Source organism: Podarcis pityusensis (assembly GCF_964106645.2).
Source record: "Podarcis pityusensis genome assembly, chromosome: 2".
NCBI classification, from domain to species: domain Eukaryota; kingdom Metazoa; phylum Chordata; class Lepidosauria; order Squamata; family Lacertidae; genus Podarcis; species Podarcis pityusensis.
In genome coordinates this window covers 105883774-105895410 of record NC_138029.1, presented here as the reverse complement: position 1 = coordinate 105895410, position 11637 = coordinate 105883774, and the positions used below count along the sequence as shown (strand labels likewise).

General features: G+C 43.7%; 1 protein-coding gene across 1 annotated transcript in view; it reads right to left on the bottom strand.

Annotated features, from left to right (window-relative positions):
* Positions 1–502: 502 nt before the first annotated feature.
* LOC308465070 (uncharacterized protein) overlaps positions 503–11637 on the bottom strand; it is a 30079-nt gene continuing 18944 nt past the window's right edge. The window contains exons 10-18 of the mRNA XM_080984896.1: positions 9411–9471; positions 7075–7229; positions 6197–6353; positions 5714–5827; positions 4785–4917; positions 4204–4313; positions 3234–3288; positions 2713–2813; positions 503–1209 (exon numbers count right to left, since the gene is read on the bottom strand). Coding sequence (XP_080841022.1) covers positions 1033–1209; positions 2713–2813; positions 3234–3288; positions 4204–4313; positions 4785–4917; positions 5714–5827; positions 6197–6353; positions 7075–7229; positions 9411–9471 — 1063 coding nt within the window. The 3' untranslated portion in view covers positions 503–1032. The remainder of the gene's footprint in view (positions 1210–2712; positions 2814–3233; positions 3289–4203; positions 4314–4784; positions 4918–5713; positions 5828–6196; positions 6354–7074; positions 7230–9410; positions 9472–11637) is intronic.

The following is an 11637-nucleotide window of genomic DNA, read 5'->3' as shown; positions in this document are numbered from 1 at the left end:
ATGTGGGACAAAGTCAGATCAGAAGAAATTCTTTTAACTACAACTATTTCCTACTTGAGCATGCATATGTTCTGGGGTAAATAAAACAGGACTAAAAAGGAGGAATGCATTCAGCAAAACCCCAGAGGTCATAAACAGGAGAGGCAGGATGGCAGTATTCACCATCTCCTTGTGAACTCTCTTCCTGGCCCTTAAGATCTATCTAAAGATTAAACTACATCAAAGTAACCTACTTTCTTTATGTACTGAGGATGCCTGATGAAGCAACTGGCCTGTGTTTTAGAATGCTTATACGTGCCTGTCAGGTGTAGAGAAAGCAAATGGCAGAGATGCAGAGGCTTGTGGGATTTGATCAGAAATTATTGTCAATGAATCAAACCCAGTCAACGCAGGAGGGAGGGAGGGAGGACAAGTGAGGGCTCTGGTCTGGGGCTGCGCCAGATAGAGTGTCCTGGTCTTCAGGTTCCCCACTTCTGTTCCAATGATTAAAGTAGTCATCTACTACAAAAAATGCCACAATTTTAATATTTTTTGCATTCTGTGCCCATAGGTCATTTCACCAGTATGAAAATTTGTAGAAGTAAAGGAGACAGCTTGACAGTAAGGTAAGTAAATAAACAAATTACAGTGGTACCTCGGGTTACATACGCTTCAGGTTACAGACGCTTTAGGTTACAGACTCCGCTAACCCAGAAATTGTACCTCGGGTTAAGAACTTTGCTTCAGGATGAGAACAGAAATTGTGCTCCGGCGGCGCGGCGGCAGCGGGAGGCCCCATTATCTAAAGTGGTGCTTCAGGTTAAGAACAGTTTCAGGATAAGAACGGACCTCCAGAACAAATTAAGTTCTTAACCCGAGGTACCACTGTACACCGAACTTTATCTGTTGGGCAGGGGGCAGAGACCAGCGTCTTCTTTTTTAATGACCAGTGAAGGAAACCATCACAGACATCCTGGATATCAGATCCATATTTTCCTTTCCAGAGTAGAAAGTCGCTTGGAACGCATCAGCGTCTTAACTCCTGAGTGAGCTTTATGCCAACTTCTTATTCTCCGCTTTGTCGCAAACTGAATTGTAGAATTCCAAGAGGAGCTTTGCAGATTTCCTGGGCCTCTCAAATGCTATGATGTGTCCACATCTCTCCAGCATATGCACCTGGGAGTTGGGAATGGCGTGGGCTAAAATTTCTGCGCCAGACGAGTCAGCCACCTAAACAACAAAGAATCGGTGTTTTTCCTCCCATTGCTATTCACATCTTGCAAAGTGCTTTGACTTTTGTTGTTGTTGCAAGAGTCTGGTTATGAGCTGCTGTTTGGGGTAGGAGTCGATCAATGAGTCCTACTAACTAGTGGAAGCCCCTGCAAGTACTTCTGATAGAGCAACAGGGCTTCCGCCCCCCTCCCCTTGTACCCCAACCCCCCCAGGAGAACCCCCATAGCAACATGGAGGAGGAGAGTGGGAATCATTCAGTCCGACAAGCTGAAATGCTTGCACTGACAGCACAATTGCCATAATGAAACACTGAATTCCTCCTGTTGTTAAATTTTAAAACTGGTTGGATTTTATAATGTTGCTGTTTTTGGTAGTTGCTTAATGCATTTTGTGGATTCGGGTTTTGTTGTCTGCATATTTTATTGCTGTAAGCCGCTTTGGAGTTCTTTTTCGAAACAACAAAAAACTACATGTAGCGCTCAGCCCAATTTGTCTGTGCCCTTCAGTTTCTTGAGATACACTGCTGTTTCCCCTCAAACCAGCTTCCCTCCAATTTGAAAATGTAAGTAAGAGTTAAGCTTGTTAAGCATAGTGATTTAATTGGGAATGCTTAAATGTGTGTTTTGCTGTGTGTTTAATTCTGGAATGTTCCCCAGTAACTCTCGTGTGATTGGTTAACTCTGGTCACACGGGAGGTATCTTATTACATTCTCCATTTTGTTTTGTGTGGGGGGGACTTGAGTGTAATGGCTGCATCTCCATGAGCACCGAAGAAGAGACAGCCTTAGATAACTGTCCAAATGCAATAGAGGAGAGCGGTGCCAATGCTTCTGTGTGAATGCATGTGACAGAGAAAAGTACAGAAGTTGATGTTCTCCCAAAGAAGCAGTAGAGAGAAGTTTGCTGGGAGGAGAAAGCGGAAACCTCTCAGAAGGAACTGCATGGCTTAGTTGGGCAATGGGCAGAAGGCTGAGTGCAAGCGCTGGAAAGAGAGGAAGACACAGCTTGTTTGAATGTTTAAGGAAGAAGCTGCAGTCGTCAGCTAAGAAAAAATAAGCCCATGCTTGGATAAGCAGCTGAATGTAAATACTTTGCATATATTCCTCTTCTGCCATATGTGCTGCAAGTAAACTTTTTTTGAATATTTTGGACATTGTTTTAATTTCAAGAAAAGAGTCAGTATTGTTGGCTTCATCACTGCAATTTAGTGTGTACATTTTGGACATCACTTGCACATGCACAGACAACAGCATGTGGCGGTTTAAGTAATGGGTGCAGAGCCCAGGGGACCACAGAGGGCAGCCCACACCATTTTCTCCCTAGGGATGGGAGGAGACCAGCAATGCCTCCAATCTGCTGCCCCTGTGGATCCTGCCGCCTGAGGCAATTGCCTCAACTTGCCTCATAGGTAGGCAAGCCCTACTATGGAATCCAAACAATGGATTTTTTTGTTTTGTTACAATTATAGCTATAGAAGCCACGTGAATATAAAGCATTTACCTGGTCATCCTTTCCCCAAAGGACCTGTGTGGGAGCGCTAATATTGCTCATATTGTCATGAAGGCTGTACTCGGACTTTGGGTTGGAAAGATCTAAAAAACCTTTGGAACAAAAACCAAAAAGGTAGAGTGACGATTTTTTAGGAAGGCATCATTCCTACTGTTGCATTTCAAATGGGTTCACTAGACAGATTTTGGCAGTTGCTGAAGACACATGCTTTTACCATAGCCTTTGAAACTTGAAATGTATATTTTTAGGGCCCAACCTGCTTGTGAATTTAAGTAGCTCCTAAACCGTTTTTACTGTTGTGTTTTGAATTAGAATCATAGAGTTGGAAGGGATCACGAGGATCATCTAGTCCAACCCCCTGCAATGCAGGAATATTTTGCCCAATGTGAGGCTTGAACCCACGACCTTGAGATTTAAGAGTCTCATGCTCTACCCCGCCCTGGAGCCTCAGAATGTGAAGGGCAGGTAATAAACAGCAACGACAACACTAATATTATTGCTATCGTACTTACATTTTACCAAAAAAGCATTCTGTTGCCTCCAGTCGGCAACATATCCCTTTAGCAGCTAAGGAGAGGGGAAAAAGAGGTGGGTCATTCACAGGAAGTGCAAGGCAGTTAGGACCCCATCATGCAACAGGATGGCCAGGGGTCAGCAAGCTTTTTCAGCAGGACGCTGGTCCACTGTCCCTCAGACCTGGTGGGGAGCCGGACTATATTTTGGAAAGGAAAAAAAATGAACGAATGTCTATGCCCCACAAATAACCCAGAGATGCGTTTTAAATAAAAGGGCACATTCTACTCATGTAAAAACATGCTGATTCCCAGACTGTGGGCCAGATTTAGAAGGCGATTGGGCCGGATCCGGCCCCCCGGGCCTTAGTTTGCCTACTCATGATGTAGGCAAAGGGAGGGGTGATAATCTTCTTGTTTTGGTTCATATAAAGTGGTTCCTTCAGGCACAGCTGCTTGGGGCTGCTGTACAACAGCTCCCTACCCCAATCTCTTTCCCCTGAGCCTCTAAGCCATTCCCATCCTCTTCAGCCAGGGCCTCAGTGGCAGTGATTCCCTCATGTGCCCTCTGTTTCTTCAGATCGCAAGCCCTGAAGGGATGGGCTGCATTATTTCCATATTTCAAGAGCATATAGCAAATGTAAGCATTTGGGGTTGTACTCAACTAAGTTTTATTCAGAGGAGACCCACTGAAATTAATGGACCTAAGTTAGTCGTGGCTATTAACTTTAGTGGGTCAAGGACAGACATAATGAACCTTTGGCCCTCCAGGTGTTGTCGAACTACAGCTCCCATCAGCCTCAAGAAGCACGCTGAATGAACAGGAATGAGGGCAGCTGTAGTTCAGCAACATCTGGAAGGCCAAAGGTTCACCACATCTGGTCTACCATGAGTCAAAGTTAGCTGAATTCTTTTAAGCAACATCCCTGGGCCCAGAGCACTACCGTCTTTGGACAGCTGCCTTCTTCACCTGCATGTTTTTTGTGCTGGGATGATATAAGCCAAGTTTGAAGACATCATGCGACTTAATCGATTGCTCCCTCAGGCGCTTGAAGGCGTTGTTATTATCGTCCGGATATCACAGCCCTAAGAGTTGGCAGAGAGTGTACAGCTGAGAGAAGGAATATAGCGGCAAACCAATTCCAAAATATGGGATTCCGACCTGCCTCTTGTCAGGGTTGTGTTGGCATGATTGACAGCTGAGGAGGTTATGCACATGCTGGGACTAAGTGAGGGTATGTGAGGACAGAAAGGTGGCCTGTCCAAGGTGTTTATAATCATGGATCTGCGATCATCCCTGTTCATTCACGTTCTGGAACATGCTACGGAATGGTAGCTTAGCACTAGGGAGGTTAGATCCTACTCAGAGCAGACCCACTGAATTTGGGAGTCCTGAGTTCATTTATTTCAATGAATCCTCTCTGAGAAGGACTAGTATTGGCTACAACCCATAGTGACAACCCCCTCCTCCCTTGTTATTCTCAGACATATTATCATGTCTTCTTTATTCAGAGTTAACCGGCTTCAGATCTCCCTTGAAAATCTACTCACCAAGTGGGCAAAGGAGGGACAAGCCAGATACCTCAGATGGATACTGAGCTGCGTAAACGCCAGCAATCATTCCGCCCATGGACATGCCAACCAGGTGGAAAGGCTTTTGGTTCAGACCAATGCACTCAACAAACTGAAACGTGAACGAAGAGAGGTTGTATTGCTGAGAGGTTCTGGTTTTGGGACATTTTCCAAGAAAGTCCCAGGTCTCTGTAAGAACTTCTGGAGAAGACCATAAGAAGAGCAATCAGGCAAATGACCCATCTAGCCTGATCTTGTTCTCAAAGTGGCCAAGCTCACCACTCCCATCCATGGCAAGTGCCACTGACAGTTGGGTGGGGGTTAAGACGCCAGGTCATCAGCGCAGTCCCACCCCACTGCCCTGCCAGCCAAAGCTGCTCAACAGACCTGGTTTGTACTCTAGGGATGTAGGTGGCGCTGTGGTGTAAACCACAGAGCCTAGGGCTTGCCGATTGGAAGGTCGGCGGTTCGAATCCCTGCGACGGGGTGAGCTCCTGCTGCTTGGTCTCTGCTCCTGCCAACCTAGCAGTTTGAAAGCACGTCAAAGTGCAAGTAGATAAATAGGTACCACTCTGGCGGGAAGGTAAACGGCGTTTCCATGTGCTGCTCTGGTTCGCCAGAAGCGGCTTAGTCATGCTGGCCACATGACCCGGAAGCTGTACGCTGGCTCCCTCGGCCAATAAAGCGAGATGAGCGCCGCAACCCCAGAGTCGGCCACGACTGGACCTAATGGTCAGGGGTCCCTTTACCTTTACCTTTCAGTAACCACAGTCAACTGCAATGCTTCCTTTTTGGTCAGAGAACATCTCTCCCTCACACCACCGCCACACCACACAAAAAGAGGCCATCTTCTCACAACCTCTCACTTCCCAGGTTTCAAGGCACACCTGAGGACAGCTGGACCGTACCTGGTGTATCTTTTTAGCTTGATCAACCACCGCGTAACTGTCTCTCAGCAAACATGTGGTTTCACCGTGACCAGGCATGTCAAGGCAGACCAGGTGGAGGTCCTTCGGAAGGAACTGGGAAAGGTTGTCAAATCAGCGATGACGCCAAGGAATCAAAGCAATAATAGCTGATGTTCTTTGTTGTCAAAGAACACCCTGATGTTTCTCCAGTATAAGTGTATAAACGTTGCACAGAGTCCTGAGCGGGAGGCCATTAAATAGTGGCAAAATAGGGGAGTAGACAGCTCCTATTAAGCCGTAGGGTTAATTTAGCCCTGTCCTCTAGCACAATGCACTGGGTGGAATGATTTCCCACACTAGCCCAACTGAAACAAATCACAATTGTGGAAAAGTACAGGACTCCCCTGCCCCCCAGCACAATATGTCTTGCACTAGCCTTGATTTGGCAACCGTGGTTGCCTGAATAGAAGGGCAGAAACATACTTTGATTGTATTTAACCATATGTCCTTGTTGAAAGCCAATCCATGAAGAATCAGCACAGATGGCTGGAGTCCGGGTTCCCCTCGGCAGAAGTAGCAGAACCTGTAGCCCTCGTGCTCAACATAATTCACTGCCACACCCCTTTTCTGACGTTTGTACCTAAAAGCAGAAAGAGAAGCAAAATGAACGGACAAAGTATTTTCATCTGGAGGGATGTTTTTGCAGTGGCTTCCAATTAAAGTAGGGGCTTTAGGATTTCTGCAGCTCTGCTGCTTGCATCGGATTGCCCATCTGCGAAATGGGTATAATTCAGCCCAGCCGTCAAACCAGTTGTTTTCCTGGGCATTTGGGCAGTGATTGGCTGTTTCTATTCTATGTTGATGTATTTTTTATTTTTGTCTTTTATCCTCATTGTAAATCCATTTGGGACTTCTATTGTGAGAATGTTCAGGGACGCAGGAGAAGATATATTGTTTATTAATATCCTTCCTAACTTTCGTTAGCAAGTTCCTTCACATAGCAGAGTTTACATTCCCCTTTTACATGCACAGCAGATAGCTGGTTGCAGGCTTGTGTAAGACTCTCACTATCATACAATTCAGTATTGGATTGTATGTTCCTCATAAGTTCCCTTTTATCCCTCTTAAAAGAATAAAGACATGGCAATCTTATTTAAAGTCAAGAAAAGAAGTTTACTCGCATCAGTTCACAGTTGGATCCCTGAAGGCAGACTTAGTTACAAATATGTACTTGTGGATCTACCCCATATGGGGGGTTAATCCCAGAGCTTCTGCTAGCTGAGAAGGTGCAAATCTCATAAACCTAACCTAAACCTAAGACATGGAAATCATTCCATATACCCTCCTAGAGATACACTCACCATATCATGATCCTGGATAGTTTTGCCCTAGGCAGCAGGTGGCACACTGTGACAAGGGTCAGTGCAGAGATTAATCCAGCAATGCTCACAATCTTCAAGAATATATTGGCCAGAGAGAGCTCCATGCTGGGTAGCCAAACGCTCTTCTTTGCTGCCTGTACAAATAAAAGAATTGGGTAATAGTTCAAGTGAATATGGTCAATTATTATGGGAGGGAAAGAAAGCAGTGTATTAAAATTAAGGTTCGCCACCTAAATGTCTTGTGCTGTTAGATGTTTCTTCAAAAGAGAGGCAAGGAAGAGTAGTACCAGGAGTATACAGTGGTACCTCGGGTTACATATGCTTCAGGTTACATACGCTTCAGGTTACAGACTCCGCTAACCTAGAAATAGTATCTTGGGTTAAGAACTTTGCTTCAGAATAAGAACAGAAATCGTGCTCCGGCAGCACGGCAGCAGCAGGAGGCCCCATTAGCAAAAGTGGTACCTCAGGTTAAGAACAGTTTCAGGTTAAGTATGGACCTCCGGAACGAATTAAATACTTAACCTGAGGTACCACTGTGCCATTTTTAACAAAACTGGATTAAAAGTAAGTGCCATACATTTAAAGCACACTTATACCATTTTAACAGTCATGGCTTCCCCTAAAGAATCCTGGGAACTGTAATATGCTAAAGGTGCCAGGAATTGTGGCTCTGTGAAGCATCTCTTGACAACTCTCAGCACCCTTAACAAACTACAGTTCCCATGAAGCCATAACTGTTAAATCAGGGCTTTGTGACAGTACTCACAGGGACTTCAAATAATCACTAACTCTGTCCTGCCGTGTTTCAGCTTGTTGTCCGGATCCACTGGAAGGAAACTACTTCCTAGAGGTGTTGCCAAAAGAAAGCACTGTTGACATGTTGCTCAAAGTTTCTGGAAATGGATCAGGGATAGTGGGTATTGCATTACAACAACATCTGAAGAGTCACAGATTTCCCACCCTTTCCTTACAATACGATGGCCTGTTGCAAGAAGCAAGGGCGCCCTTGATAGTCTTCCCTGTGATTCATTCATGTTCATAGCATATGTGTTGCTGTAGCCACCTTTTCCAATGTAGGCAAACCTGTCCCATGTTGTAGGGTATAACTATTTTAGTACAGGCCTGTACCAGGGATGAAGAAGCTGTTGCCCTCCAGATGTTTACAGAATCATAGAATTGTAGTGTTGGAAGAGACGCCAAGGGCCATTTAGTCCAAACACCTGCAGTGTAGGAATTTCAGCTAAAGCACCCTTGATAGATGGCCATCCATCCTCTGCTTAAAAACCTCCAAGGAAGGAGAGTCCACAACTTCCTGGGGGAGACGGTTGTGGGACTCCAACTCCCATCATTCCTTGGCACTGGCCATGATGGAGGAGGGCTTTGGGGAGTTGGAGGCCAACATCTGGAGGGCCACCAGTCAGACTAAGGTGCCATCCTATACTCACTTACCTTGGAGTAAGCCTCACTGGACCCGAATGGACTTATTTCTGAGCTTTGTTTTGGATTACACTTAGATCTACTTTCTTCTTTTAAGGAAAAAGAAGAAGTACAGTGGTACCTTGGTTCTCAAACTTAATCCGTTCCGGAAGTCCATTCCAAAACCAAAGCGTTCCAAAACCAAGGTGCGCTTTCCCATAGAAAGTAATGCAAAATGGATTAATCCGTTCTAGACTTTTAAAAACAACCTCTAAAACAGCAATTTAGCATAAATTTTACTATCTAACAATACCATTGATTCATAAAATGAAAGCAATAAACAATGTACTGCAGTCACACAATCAATCAATCAGTAGCTGAACTGGGTTCCACATAGTCACAAAAGCAACAAAAAAATAGCCACAAAAACAAAAACCCAAAATAAATAGCAAAAACAAACAGACCTCAGCATAACACTCAAAACGGAAGTGTGGCACCCAAATCGGAAGCATAACACGTTCGGCTTCCGAAGAAAGTTCGCAAACTGGAACACTTACTTCCAGGTTTGCAGTGTTTGGGTTCCAAGTTGTTTGAGTACCAAGGCATTTGAGAACTAAGGTACCACTGTAATAACCATCTGTATAGACAAAAACTTTACCATACTTGTTTTAGATCCCAGTACACTTTACACGCAACAGAAAAGTTGCTTCCAAGAATACAGTGCATTCAAAGAAACCTGAACACTCATGTTTTCCCATCAAAATACCATAATTTAAATCCGTCAGCATTTCAATTTCTAGGATGCCTGTAAATCTACTGTTCTTAAAACCTACCCCATCATACAACAAACATATTAGCAGTGCCATTTTTCTAGAAAAAGGGGTGCCAGAACTCACCATGAACACCTCCTTTGTTCTCTTAGAATGAGTGCCAGAACTGAGTTCCACTGAGTTCCAGCTGAAAGAAAAGCTGTGCATATTAGCAAAACATTGTTCACAAAGATTTCAGATTTTGCTCCTGAAATGCTATGCTATATGATAAAGCTAAATCTTCTGAAAACACTAGCTGAAGTCCAATAGCATATGGAAAGCCACAGGTTCCACATCCCTGATTTAGACAAAATAACAATGCGTCTTAAAATACTCCGTTCTAAAATGCCTGCTCCTATAGGGAAACAAAACCATGAGAGGATGAGATCTAGCTGCTTGTAAACAAGTATTACCTGCTTTATCGTGCATATTAAATAATTAAAAAATCCATAGTTATACAACCACTTCAAACAAAAACAAAAGGCAAGCAAAATTAGACTCTTATAACAATACATCTGAAACAACCCACTCATGTACACCAAACTTTATTTCCAGTTAAAGCAACTGAGAAATATAATACTTACTACCAGATTGAGACAGTATTGCCCAGGATACAGCCACTGGCAAAGATTCAAGTCACCAATGCTTCCCCGAGAGGGTTATAGTTTAATTATGAGGGCTAGGCAGCTGCTCACTCTAATTAGCAATTAGCCAATATTCCAGTTTTGCTCAATAGAACATGTTACCAGAGTATGCACCTTGTCACAAATTATTTGACTAACATATTGAACTTCTTAATTGCTTTCAGGCTCTCTGTAAATAAAATTTAGGCCGTCAAGTCTAGATTATTTTACAGAAATGGCCAGCACAGGGGGTTTGTCCCCATGGAGGGGAAAAGATTAGAAAATTAACATAGGTAACAAAATAAAAAACCATGTGAATGAATGCATAATCAAAGCCAGTGCAGATCCAACAAATAGATAGTGGATCCCAGTAGTCGAAATGAATGAAATAATGAACCAAATTTGCTCTCCAAAATACCAGGTTGCCCAAAGCAGAGATCACCCTGGAACACACCTTATCATACTGCTGATACATAGCTCTCCCTGCATTTCTTAAAATAAATATTCTGAGAAGTAGCAGCCACTGTTCATCACTATAGCATAAACATACCTACAAAAGCACTTTTCTTCAGATGATGGAAACACACACAAAGACTGGGGTGGGGTGAGCTTGTAGCCTTTTCCAGCCAGATGACTTCCTAATGTTTTGGCACTGTAGTCAAAAACATCTGGAAGCCCCCGGGTTGAGGACGCTTGGCTTAAAGTATTTGCCCTGCTCAGAGACAGACACTTGATCTTTTAACTGCTGTTGCAGTTTCCTGAATTATCCAGACTCAGTTACTCAATATTATGGTTTTTCTTTTTCTTTTCTAAGATCAAATCCTGCAACAAATACATTTATTTCACCATGGACAACATCTGGGGACCCAAGATTGAAGAACATGGCTCTAGGTGACCTATGTAGTAGAGGCAGTAGTATTTGCCAAAATCAGCTATGTTCTTTTCCCCATGGTTTGGAAAAAGGAGAATAATCTGTTAAAATAAGGCCCGCATTTTCGTCATATGTGGTAACCCCCATCAGGTCTAACTGGCCTGTAGTTGCCTTCTGATGACAAGATCCATCAGACCCAGGAAGCCATCTGCTGACATCCAGTGCCGGATTGACGTATAAGCTATAGCTTAGGCCCCCCCCACCCAAAAACATTAAAGTAAAACAACCCTGGATGTACATTTCCAAAATATAAGATAAAAAACCAAATAAAATAAAACCTACATACAGCAACAGTGTTTTGCGTTGTGTATGGACCTATTAGGTCCATAAATTACCATATAGCATATATTCTACACAAAAAACAGCAACAATTTGTTGTTGACAAAAGACAGCTGGACATACAAAGGGCCCCATTACCTTCAGTAGTTTAGGGCCTCATCAAACCTAAATCCGGGCTTGCTGAGATCCATCAGTTAATCTCCATAACAAAGGGAAGGCACTGAGCAACCTTGCCAGGATTTTATTAACAAATTCTAAATGGTTCCCAGGTCTTTCTTATGCCACCTTCAGTTGTAGAAACCCCATTCACATAAATCTTAAGAGCCAAGGCTCCAGAGTCAAATTTCTGAAAATGTTTCCTGGATAGTAGCCTGTGGGCATATTTTAAATCTCATAGATCATCTGCGTAAGCTGCCACAAAATGTTCTGGGTGCAATTTGATCCTTCAATCATTTGGGAAAGATTCTCTTCCGGCCATCCT